At 37.2% G+C, this 13,158-nt stretch overlaps 1 protein-coding gene across 1 annotated transcript in view; it reads right to left on the reverse strand.

Annotated features, from left to right (window-relative positions):
* KCNT2 (potassium sodium-activated channel subfamily T member 2) overlaps nucleotides 1-13,158 on the reverse strand; it is a 131,545-nt gene that overhangs the window by 67,009 nt on the left and 51,378 nt on the right. The window contains exons 7-9 of the mRNA XM_068140886.1: nucleotides 12,520-12,594; nucleotides 11,979-12,062; nucleotides 11,308-11,402 (exon numbers count right to left, since the gene is read on the reverse strand). Of these exons, the coding sequence (XP_067996987.1) occupies nucleotides 11,308-11,402; nucleotides 11,979-12,062; nucleotides 12,520-12,594 (254 nt within the window). The remainder of the gene's footprint in view (nucleotides 1-11,307; nucleotides 11,403-11,978; nucleotides 12,063-12,519; nucleotides 12,595-13,158) is intronic.

Consider the following 13,158-nt stretch of genomic DNA (forward strand, 5'->3'; position numbering starts at 1 on the left):
TTTCACTTAATTTCTTTGATTCCTCTTAGTTCTTACAAGCTTGTTCCATTCCAGTCCTGGGGTGCTGTCATGATCTTTATTTTTGTGGAGAACTCTTGAGATCATGAAGGGTAGTGACAAGAGATGGATTGACAACTAAATGTGGAAAGAACAGAAGTCTAATCAACAGTGGAGAAAAATAATTACACAGATACCCCCGTGGGTTGTCAGTGGGGTTTGCTGGATCTGGGCAGCAGAAGTAAATCCTGCGCATGTGTATTTCTGTTAGTGTTTTCCTCAATTTAGCTGCAACATTCCATTAAATTTTTAAGGCAGAGAAAGATTATTCAGACCATGAGCAAAATAGAAGCATACACTGCATTGCTACTTTACAGGGGTAGTGTCTGTCAAGCTGGGTAAATAGGTGGCTGTAGAGGCAGTCTCAAGACAACTGCACTGATGTCCAGTCTCTATTGAAAACATTATCTGTAGACTCATGATGAGCAGAAAGTTCACTGCAAAGACCAGTCCATGATCCAAAGGGGTGTATGGAAAATGTGACTTAAATAATTAGGTGGCATACTTTGGTTAAAGTCAAATATTTGCTGCTGTTACTCAAAACCCTCTTGCCTCATGCCAGCTTTAGAATTAAAGTGCTGGCTGGAGCAAAGTATTACGGGGCTTGTAGTTCAGATTTTAACACAAGGGGCTTCCTGTTCCAGTGACTGCCTTTGGGTTCCGGGGTTTTAGGTGTTGGCTCTCTTCTGCTGAGATAGAAGCAGGAAAGGAAGAGATGGGGTAACAGCTCCCTGGCTGGGGGTTTTAGCTAACTTTTTTCTGTTTGCTGCTGCTTTCTGCTGTGTTTTTTCTGCAAATAGGCTAAGGTAATTGTGCATTTATGTTATCTCATTTATATTAAATTCTTATCTTATCTCACTCTCTTTGTCTCAACCTGGAATTATTTTGTGTGTTGCTTTTTCCTCAGCTCTGTGTTGGGGGAAACAAACAGGTTAACACATCCTCTGGGGACGAGGGAGATTGGAATCAATACGGCTGATCAATATGATCTAGTATTGTTCCTTTATTGCTTCAGCATTGTTCCGTTATAAAGCAAGCATAGTGCGAAGCAGACAGTAGAGCTGACAGGCTAGTAAGGAGTGCGCAGAAGAAGTGCGTATTAAGAAAAACTTTACAACTTATATAAGCTCGGGGGGCATGGCTGGCATGGCTTCATTGGCCCCTCACGAGTGACCACACACTGTACTACTGTGGATTATTGGTTAACACGCGGGATTGTTGATATACATGTGTGCCCTGTCATTCCAAGATAACTCTCTATGTTTATGGCTACCAGTGCCCTGCTTTGGTTACACAGTGCAGGCACAGCACTGTTCTGCTATACTGCTAGCCACTTCCGCACTCATGCTGGGCACGGCCTACCACCATGTCAGGCTCTAGGCCTACACTGCCAGATTGCTCACACTGCCTGTCACAACCATTACCACAACATCCAACCTATTAGAATACTGTAACCTGAAAAGCAAACTAAGCGCTCATCTTCAGCAATTGACTGAGTCTTGTCATAAATGTAAACCAGTAATAAAAGATGCCCTGAAAAATATGAAAAGTTAACTCAAAGGTTTAGAGGAATGCCATGAAGAGTTTTGTTCTTACATTGTAGAGTTAAGCAAAACAATAGAAAGCATGTGATCATAGGAGACCATCATGCACCAGATACCTTTAAATAGCCTCATCACTTACAAGATTTTTCTACTCCTTTTGTAATACATTAGTAAACATATTGCTTTGCTGTGGAAGGTAACTACGTATGGTATTCTGTGCCCAAAGGAAATGACAATTCCATTTCATGCTTCTTGTTAAGATCACAGTCTGCAAAGTCACCCCACGGTTTCCACTTAAGTGTCTACTAAATGAATACCAATTATTTTTTATTCCTTATTGCTGGGACCCAGGCATGGCATATATAAGGTTTCATATAAATTGCAGAAATAGACAACTTACACAAAAAAATAGCTATGTTTTTGCAATGAATGGGAGCATGCGTTCAACTTTAGCTCATATCTGAGTTCCTTTAGAAGTATCCAGTTGGTTATTTATCTGGGATTGAGAGATTACAAAACTCAATATACTTTACAATTTTAAACTTTAAGACAAGCTTTTAATTGTCCATGGAAGTACAGAACTCATTAATCAGAGTGCTGTTCATCTGGATCATGCCCTAAAGAGTCTTATTTACATACTTCTGGTTTGTGTGGGAAAGGGAGAAGTGGTGTCTGCTAACAGTGCTAGAAATACAAATTCATTGGAGCTGTGATAGCATTTAAAGATTCATCTTTAACACTCTCTAACATCAGGTTTAATTGTTGTGACAATTGACAGATCTGTGTATTTTGGCAAAGTCTTCTGCGGAAGTCCACAAGCAGTTATCAGAGATGGAGCTCAGAAACAACATTTTTGCAATAAATCAAAGTTTACTTCCTTTACTTAAGATCAGAAGGTTATTTTGGCATGTGACAGCTTTGGCATGGGGGATGGGACCCCTGTTGCTGACAGATAGAGGAATCCACGGGCATTTAACTTTTACATGTATTATCTTTTACATAGTATCACCCAAATATGATACTATGTTTGGATGACTGTATACCCCTCTAGTCATCACCTGTTTGAAAAAACACTTGTCTGAACATTACAGTAGCTCCAGACAAAAATGAGATTCTTTCTTCTTTTAACGTTCATTGCACTAAAATCTGTCTGCTTTTTTTAGATCATCTCATATCACATCCCTAGCTCTGCCAAAGTCTCTGAGGTGTCCTTTCGATATTCCATAAAGTTATGCTTAATACAAACAGAGTGTGAATGAATAATTCCTAGTGTCTGCTGCCAGCATCTGTTAGCATAGCCAAAGTTGTATCAACATCTTTTTTTAACTCTTCACTTTCTAGTTTGAGAAACATTAACGTTGCTAAATTTTACATCCTTAAAATATAGTTAGAATATGAAACAGACAATAAAAGTGAACAAATCACTAGTTATGCTGGTCATAAATCATCATAATTAATTGCTGCTCGTTGGAGAACCAGAATAACTGATGGCATCTAATAAGACAGTTAAATGTGTTAGCATAAACCACCATAAACACCAAATTTTAGCAAAGTAAAATAGTTTGTCAGCCCGATGAATCAGTCAATGAAAGATACATTTATTTTTTCTTAAGTCTGCATGCTAATGGCAACTTCATCTTTAAGCCAGGAATTGTGAGTGATGATGGTCTGCTGCCAGGCATTGAATTTTAAATGGTGAAGTAACATCCTCAACATAATGAGTCATCCGTTGTTACACATGGCATTCTAGTTTCTGCTGTCTAAAATGATGAAATGTTCTCAAGTCCGCATGTGAGTATTTGGTTTGGTTTTTTACTGCAAAGACAAAACTAAGCATGTGAAAAATAGCCTTCCTGTAAAAACAGGGATGGAAGACACATGCTCTTAACATTTAATTTATATGTCAGATTGTCCCTTTACATGCCTTTTGAAAGCAGGAATTTTATCTGGTTTTACAGAAGTCCTCCCAAAACAAAAGCAAAACCTAAGATTTCTTTTACCCATAGAATGATATGGTATTTCACAATTTGCAGACTGGGGCTGTGTTCTAAGAGACTCTTGTTCTAGCATTTTATTTGACAGGTTATTCTTGTCACCCCTGTTCTGAAAATAACATGCCTCTTTTGCATATGGAACAGTTACATTTGCACACAAGGTGTATCTCCTTACATGCCTGTGCTTCAGCAGCAGGTGTATGTGTGCATATGTGCTCACAAAGCAATGGAAAGCTTACTGGAGAACCCACATCCTAAAAATCTGTATGCCTTTGCAGACCTGTGGAGTTTGCCTCCATCTCTCCCTATATCTCAATCCCCAAAACCTGGTCTCTGACTGTTTTATTTGACATGGATCTTTTTCAAGTGTTGATACCTTTGAAGACATACTTATCTCGAATGCATATTGCATGCATTAATTAATGCATGGTAATTAATTTTTGGTAACAGAATATGCCATTCTATTTCTCTTTGACATTCCTTATTCATCCTTGCCCTCTTGATAATCACTTTCCCCAAATCCACCCCTATTATATCATTGGGTTCACGTGACAATTACAGAATTATACATTGTGACCCAAGTCCTATTCTTATGAGCATCATTGCGACACAGAAAATCAAATCAGGCTTTGCTAATTTAATTGTTAATGTTGCTATATTCCGTATAGCCATTCTATGTTGTGCTGTGTTCCTGCAAAAAAAACCCACAACAATGGGATGGCATTTAGATTAACTTTGAGGAATTTTCTGTGTTAGTTTAAGATGTATTGGAAAGCCATAATTAGCTAATATTAGCAGTGGTTTCATCATATGTTATCTCTCTTCTAGGTTATGGGAAATCAAGAATTCATCAGTATAACCACAAAAAAAAAGTTCTCCAGAGGCTAGAGAGTCACAGGGTGACAGGCAGCTTGTCCCAGGATATTGTAATCTGTTATTCTATTATGTTTTCCTGTATCTCTCTATTTAAGGGAGTGTATAGCAAATTCTTTCTCTCTTGTTCTCTCCATCTCGGGACATGTGCACTGTTATCTCTGTGGTTTGTGAGGGAGAAGGCTTTCTCCTGGTCTTGGCTGGCAGCAAATTTGCAGCTATGCCACTGGGCAGTAGCTGTAGGCCTGGGTCATGGGATTGTGATATGGCTGCTCTTGGGCCTGCTGAGGCTGAGTGGGGAGGAGGTTTTTGGAAGGCTCAGGTGAGGAACTGAGCCTGACTTGCGAATGTCTTCCTTTTACCTGAATACCTTTTGTGTATATTTGTAAACAGAATTTCCATTTAAACTTCCAATCCAGCGTGGAGCATTTTCATTTCACTCCTTGGGCAGGGGTAAAATACCTTTTCTATCCTTTTGCCCTGGGCAGCTCGTGGCTCAAAACTAGGACAATCTCCCACAAAATAAAAAAAAAGAAAGGATGCTATAGAGATGCAGTCTTCTAGAATTGTATATCAAAGAGTCCAAATGTTATGATATTCAAAATTGTTTACTATTTATTCTATTTTCATAATTCTGCAAAATATTTTAGTTTTTTAAAACCTTGCTTAATTTTCCTCTTTTCACAATATTTTGCAAAATATTGTGTTTCACTCCCCAATATTCTTAGCACAGCTTCAATGACAAGTTGTCCAGATTATTGCAAATATTAGCAGAACCTGATGTCTGAGAGACATTCTTACATTGCTTGGAACTTACTAGGGAAAATATTGGAAAACAACCTAACAGACATTTTGTCTCCTCTTGGGCAAGAGTTTGGTTTTGTATTTATTTCTACACTTTACTTAAATAAGTATATTTTGATTACTGAATTTCCAGGATCTTCACATAGCAGGAAAGAAAAAAAAATATCAGAAGTGAATGATCACAAATTATTTACAGAAAAGAGGCTGAAACTTTCAGAATGGAAAGCAATTTATGTCGAACAGTAAAATTCTTGCAAGCCATGCTGAAAATTCTTCCTAGTGTCAATTATAAAAATGCTGATTTGGATAACACACTGATGGGTTGTGAAATTGCCATTGCATTAATTATTGAAGGAAGATTTACCTGACCTATAGAGTTACAAAGCATACAAAATACTAGAATATTATATGGCACAAAAACAGAGAACAAAAAAAATAGTTAAGTTTATTTTGTCTTTCAAATTTATTATAATTTAACTTTGCCCACCTTTACCTAAATGCAGTATGGAACTACTGATCTGCAACCTGTGCTGGAAAATCAGTAAAGCTTTCATTGTAACTTCAAATGATCACAAGTACCTGAAGCCTCAGCTCATCTTCCAGGGTGCAATAAAACAACAGAAACCTCTCAATCATCTTGTTTATGTCCTTAATTTAATATTTCTCTCTGTATTAAAAATATAGGAAGATTTTCTTATGAATTATCTGTTCTTTGCACTCCATTTTACAGAAGCTTTCTGAAGGGCAGCTTTCTGAGCTACCATTTGATCTCATTATTTTTTATTTTAAGAAGACAACTATAAATGTCTCTATCACACTCAGAAGATAATTTAGATTGAACTCTCTAACATTTATGACTTTGTTCCAGAGTTCACAGTAAACAGACTACTCAAATTATTATTAATTTCACTCGCCTCTGTGTCTACTTTTAAATGTTCCATTACATCAGCTGCATAAAGAATTCCCTGCATGTTGCATGGGAAAGATGCTGACCTAATTATTTTGGAAATAACTATGTAGAAACATCTAAAAAGATTAACAAAGGAAATATTATGTCACTAGCAAATTAGTAACTGAAATAGCATGAAAATCTCTGTATAATTATCTAAGTTACCATGGAAACCATGCTTGACGAGTTTGATTGGGCTTCCATAGTTCTGCCCTCCCTGCAATAAACATTTCTGCTCTGCCTCTCACAAACAATTAACCAGTTGTTCAGTAGCATAGATCCTTAGCCTATACCCTCTAACATCACTTATCACCCATTTACTTTTTAAAGATCTGAACTCTTCAACTTAGACATGTAAAAATAATGTCTAAAATGTATCAACCAAAGGAAAAAGTAACAGAATAAATTGATATATGTGGTAATATTTCTGTGTTGTCACAATACAACAGCTGTAGAAAAATAAGCAAATGCTTTAATCCAAGAAGCAAGCTGAGGTTTTATTACATTTTGTTAATGTAATTTTTCATTAAATATTGTCATCAAGGCTTTTGGCCCTTAGGTACTAATATACAGATATAAGCAAATGATCCTCAGTGCTATCAAAGGCAAAAAAAAGGTGTGGCCCATCCCAGAAGTCTGCATTCTATCAGAAACAGCTGGAGTCTCATTTCAATTTCTGTTGCTTTAAATAATCTAGCTGGACAAATACTTGTGCCAGCACTCTGTTTTGATGTGATTCTTACACAGCAGGTTTTAGCAAAGCCACCTTAGACATTTTTATACCTAAGAAAATGCAAACTCTGTATGCAATATGTTTTTCTTGTACCTAAATTGATTAATACGTTGTCCTTGTGTTCATGCAGCTTTTCCCAGAAGGCAATAGCTCAGATAAACTTTAATTGCATTTAGAGATTTTTAATTTTTTTTTTCACAAGTAACAAATGGACATTTTAAGAAATGATTCATTATTGGCCTTCCAGAGGCTGTTTCACCACTTAAAGAAATGTTAAGGGAGTATCTGAAGTAGATCAGAACTCAAATTGTACACACTCATGGGAAAACTACTCATACACACAGCCCTGATTCCAGCAATCAAAACGCAGGACAAGGGTAGGGTGATACAAGTTGGTACAAGGTACTACATGTGTAGTATTTACAGGTACTTAGACCTTTCAGTCAATGTTCTATGATATTCTGGGATTAAAATTCTTCAACTCCTGCTTAGTCCATTAAATCCTGAGACTTCATGTGCTTTATCACTTCAGATCATTAGATTGATCAAACTAAATGACAGAATTACAGCCTAATTTGGTGCTAATTTGAATGCAGAAAATCCCTAAATCACAAACTGGACTTAGAGTGCTGTACAACAAAACATAGCATCACAGGAACCCCAAAATCCACATTTTGTTCACACTACATAATTTACCAACACTCTCCAAGATCATCCTACATACCATTAGGCATCTTTCCTGAAGAACTGCCACTGTAGGCTCTCAGTACTCTTAACACAGAAGGGCAGAGAAGCACAGACCTCCATGTGGTGATTTAGTTCCCTTCAGGTCTGCACTGCTCTTACAGCTGCCTGTCTCTACTTACTGATAATAAAGGGAACCGGAGCATTACAATGCCTCATTGCCTCTAACATTATGTGGGATCAATCCTTCTTTCTTTGGTTGGGTTTTTTTCTGTAACACAAGTGTTCCAAACCAGAAGGTCTTGATTTGTCTTGTTTGGACTAGAACAAGAGGGAACGGCCTCAAGCTACAACTGGGTAGGTTTAGACTGGACATTAGGAAAAAATTTTGGAATGTGCTGTCCAGGGAGATGATTGAGTCACCAACTCCGGATGTGTTTAAAGGTGGCTTGGATGTGGCGCTTGGGGATATGGTTTAGGGCTGAACCTTGCAGAGTAGGGTTATCGGTTGGACTTGGGGATCCTGACAGTCTTTTCCAACCTGAATGTTTCTGTAATTCTGTGATCATCTGGATTGGTTTTTCAGAAAATGTTAAGATTGACCTCCTGAGTTTTTAGTGCGGTCATAAAGTCTGTGTAGACTTCTTAGCCATCAGTTATGAAAAAGATAAAAGAACATCTAAAACAGTTTGTAAGCCACCTATTTTACAAGCTTATTATTACACTGATGATATATGAGTAACGCTGATTTTAAAAGCAAAATAAGTCTTAATAGATGATTCACTGTGTCACAGAAAGATGCCTGAAATAATCATTCACTGTTATTAATCTTTTTGTACAGTTTACAGAAATAATTAGTATTCCATTTGACAAACAAGTGCAAACATCCATTAGGTAAATGACAAAACATATACTTTGACTAGATCTGTAACTTTCACTCCAATTCCATCAATAGCATCTGCTGAACAGTGCTATGTAAGAGTACACATCTTTCAGAGTGATTATCATTGTTCTGGTTAGGTCACTGAGGATGGGATAGCCAAATCTATCTTTTACATCAGAATAAAAGGGAAAAAACCTTGTGTGTAATCTATAAACACATCTATATGGAGCTGGTCACAGGATCACAGGATGTTAGGGGTTGGAAGGGACCTCTGGAGATGAGTCCAACCCCGCTGACAGAACAGGACCATCTAGTGCAGGTCGCACAGGAATGCATCTAGACAGGGCTTGAAAGTCTCCAGAGAAGGAGACTCCACAACCTCTCTGGGGAGCCTGTTCAAGGGCTCTGTGACCCACAAACAATCCTCACCAAAAATGAAAGACTGGAATTGAGCAAAAATTCTGTTGTGTGATTACTGTTTGCTCTGTGACAAACATCGAAAATTGTCAACTATACAGAAATACAGGAGGAGATTTTTCCCACTATATTCTCAGTGCAAAGGACAGCTTGAGTAATATCTGAAAATGTTGAGACTAACCAATTGGCTGTAAATACTAGATTAGATTTTACATTTTTCACATGTAATCTGACACCTGAGTTGTAAGACATAGGTTGGAATGCATCTTCATATAGAGCATAGATGTAACATAATGAAAGATATTAAGCTAATTGATTTTGACCACCTATAGAGAATTTTGTAGGTATTTTTAAAATATGCTATGCAACATAAAATCATACATAGATGGGTTAAAAAATGTAAAAATGTTGTTATATGTGTTCGTGTAAGAAACAGCAGAACTCCAGTCTTAGGAAAGCTACAGACACTTGAACAACTATTCTTAGCAATTCCCAATATGCTTCATTTCCTTAGTTATTGCATTATTGGGTGTTTTCATCCTATTTAGCTTATTTTGCAGTCTAGCAGGGTCAACACTAGGTCAGTATATAATGATCTGTAATGAGCTGATATCTGCAGCTGTTGAAAGCAGACGTGATTACTGTAGGTGAGCTTGCCATTTTTCTGCATGTTTTACTGTCAGCTATCAAAATGCCTGCTGGTGAGCATGATGTTCTGTTTAGCTGCAGCTTCTACACCTTATTCAACCCGAGATCATCAAGGTGAGTTCTTAGGAAATATTCTTGTTACTAGCTTAGTCCAGTGAGAACTAGATACATATTTTGTTCAGCAGTTCAGTAAAATATTGACGTAGGTTAGTAAAAAGGGTGATGGCACATTAAGTCAAGTGTGCTTTGCACTGTCAAAACTTAAAAAGGAAAGTTAAAGCCAATTAAAAACGTCCAAGTGCTACAGTGACAGAATGTTATGCATTCTGGTTCATTTATTGTAGTCATTATTCATTTAAAATTTCCTTTTAAAAGGCCATCATATTCAGTAGGCAGTTTAATCTCACAAAAAGTTGTTACTGCTTAGAACTGGCAGCATTTGTCATTATGCAGTTGTGTAGTCATAAGACAAAAGGTGGATCACTCATTAACCACTGACTAGAACAAACTCCTCATCTTGAATAAATGACAGAGAGGGAGAAGACTGGAAAAGGCCATGTATTACTTTACACTGTCATTATCAGAAGGGTTAGGCAGCATATAACAGCAGCTAGCAGAAAAACAAACTAGAGAAATAAAGAAAGAGAAAATCAAATCACTGTCTCCAAAATGACAGACCAGACTTTATCAGTGTGCTGATCCAAAGCACCCTGTCTGTAGAAATAAATACAGATGATTTAGCCCTTCCACACAGAATCATCTCTTTTGTTCTCTGCCCCCTTGTACACCATCTTGGAACACACATCTTTCCTCTATTCTTTTGTTCCCCTGTATATGGTACTCATTTCTCAGGCATTACTGCTGAGAAAATTATTCATGCTAAGCTACCAAGTTGTATTATATACAATATCCATTTATCCAAGCATATGCATGCCCATATTGGGTGAAACCAAAGATTTGTGTATCCTGCTTCATCTGTCTCCAGCCCTGGTAAACAGAAGATTCCTAAGGTATAGCATAAAACTGGGGCAATCAAGCGGTGTTTCCTGTGGATTTCTCCTAGCCTCCAGTAATCTGCAGCTCAAGAATTTCATTAACCAAGTACATCTGTATTTAATGCCTTCAACAGACTTTTCTCTATGCTTCCCAACCTCCTGTAAATTTAAGTTTACAAGGTCTTGCAGTAAGGATTTCCTCAGAGCAACACACTCTGGTTGTTTGAACCTGCCTTCCACTACTTCCTGTAATCTAAATTATTAACAGCTGTCCTCTGTACGCCTTATGGGAACCTTACTTGGTCATCCAAGTGATAAAGCTGAGATCTCGCATATTTCCTCCGTCTGTCCCACCAATAAGAGGAAGCTGACATTAGTTTGGGCACTTCTGTTGATACTCTTCAAATCAGAGTGACTTTTCTGCTGAAACTGCACCCTTGATACATAGGTACATTTTCCCCCACTCCTTTCTCCCATCTTTCTGCATCATCTATATTTCCTTCCTTAAAGTGGGAATGATTCCCTTACCCATCATGCATGCACATTCCGTTTCCAAACCCAGTGTGTCAGAACCCTGGTAGTACCAGGTGCCAGTTAACACTTTAAGTGCAAGTCTATTACTCTGTTTATTTCAATGCATGATTTCCACAATGTCTATTTTATCACTATGCAGTAGAAGAAAAGCCAATATAAAATAATAAAAACAAAGGGGTGTTGGCCACTTACCAAGTGAAGATAAGACATAGTAAGGTAGATATTAAAATGAGGACTTGGTTAAACATTGCAGACTGTGTGCGTTGGATGGCTCTGTGAAGATCATTCTATATTAATGGAAAATAGGTGTTATTTTGGGGGTTGAATTAATAAGGCATGATTCAGTAGAGGAATTATATAGTGTCCTGATAAAATGTAGTCATTCAAATGTATTTAGAATTTGCTGATCCTAAAGAAGGGTGCAAAAGAGCCAGATGTGAACCTGTGATTATTTAACTAGTCCTTTGTTCATCCTGGCACAATTCTGACTATTTCAAGTGCTTTAATATGTGTCTGCTTATGTCTGGCCTTAAAATTTAAAGGCTGCAAGGACCAATTAAAGCATAGTATTTGAGTTCCCTGCAATTGTCCATGGACAGAAGAGCCACAAAAGAACCAACCATTCCAATTTTCCCGTACTGGCACAGAAACAATTCATGCTAATTAAGATTTCACTTGTTCTTTTTCTAATTTTGATGTGGAAAGCAGTTTAACAATGCTTGGCCATTTGTTTAATCTAAATAAAGATCTGGTTAGCTTCCTACTAGAGTTGGACAGTGGACTGTACTGACAAGATCCCAGTAAAGACAATATACTAAAAAAAATAGAAACTCTAAAGTAGTTATTTCCTTTGTCATACTTACAATCATATTCTCTAAAGCATGCTTTGCCAGCCAACAATTTAAAAATACAGGAATAAACAAGTTTCTTAGGACTGGCCAGAAAATCTGAAAGAAAAATTAACAAATTTGTTAAAAGCTTTTCTCTTCAGGGATAGAGCTTTCCTATTCAGACAGCAATGAATCACTTGGGAGAAATATATATCATTAATTTGTTTCTAGTGTGAGACACAACTTTAAATAGCACTATTTCCTTTATGAGCAATTGCATGTAAGATAATTTGGCACCAGACACCAAAGGTTCTTAGGTTTTTATATCTAGCTAGTTTGTTTTATTGATTGTGCTGTAGTTTGAGTTCCAGGGGTTTGGTTTTGGTTCTTCCCTACCAGAGAAGAAATGGAAAGTAATCTGTATTATTACTTCATTAAAGTAGCAAACTATCTTCTTGTTGCTGACAAACTTCTGTTCCCATAGGCACAATTCTGTCATCCACGTAAGATTCACATTCATTTTGTGCAGATTCCAAAGTGCAATGTGCAAATGTATTAATTGAAATATGCTTACCGTGATGATGAAAGGGACAGCATTAATTATTTCCAGGAGAAAAGGTATTCTCAGAATTTGTTCCCAGATATTTCCCTTCAAGGAAAAGGAACAAATTTTAAAAAATAACAAACTCCATGTTAGAGTAGGCTTACATACAGTTCTGACGAAAAGTACATGTGATATTCCAATGCCACATATGGAATCTCTCCCACTAGCTGAATTTTGGGAAGATCGTTCATCTCGGATTTAGACACATATGTCAAATGTGAATATAGAATATAGGCCGCTCTGGCCTACTTTTCTTACTGTTTAACATCATGTACCACAGGTAAAAATATAGACTTGTAAATCTGTATTTTCACTAAAGCAGTTCTCTGTTTCCATATGACCATACATTTACATGTTGTGACCTAGTTAGCAAGACAGCTAAAATGAAGAATTCTAGTTGCATTAACTTCTCAACTCCTTCCCTCAGCTAATGAAGAGCTTCGTTATATAAAGTTTAATTTTTTTTCAGAGAATAATACGCTCCTGTTTTCTCCCTTGGGATTATAAAAAGACACCTTGTCTCTGTTTTTTATGTCCTGCAAGTGTTGGCTACTTTTATCTTTACATGAACACACACAGATAAGGAGGTGAGGTTCCTGTCCTAAGGAA

The sequence above is a fragment of the Melanerpes formicivorus genome, unplaced genomic scaffold (genome assembly GCF_026170545.1).
Source record: "Melanerpes formicivorus ecotype bairdi unplaced genomic scaffold, bMelFor1.0.p_v2 SCAF_7, whole genome shotgun sequence".
Taxonomy (NCBI): Eukaryota; Metazoa; Chordata; class Aves; order Piciformes; family Picidae; genus Melanerpes; species Melanerpes formicivorus.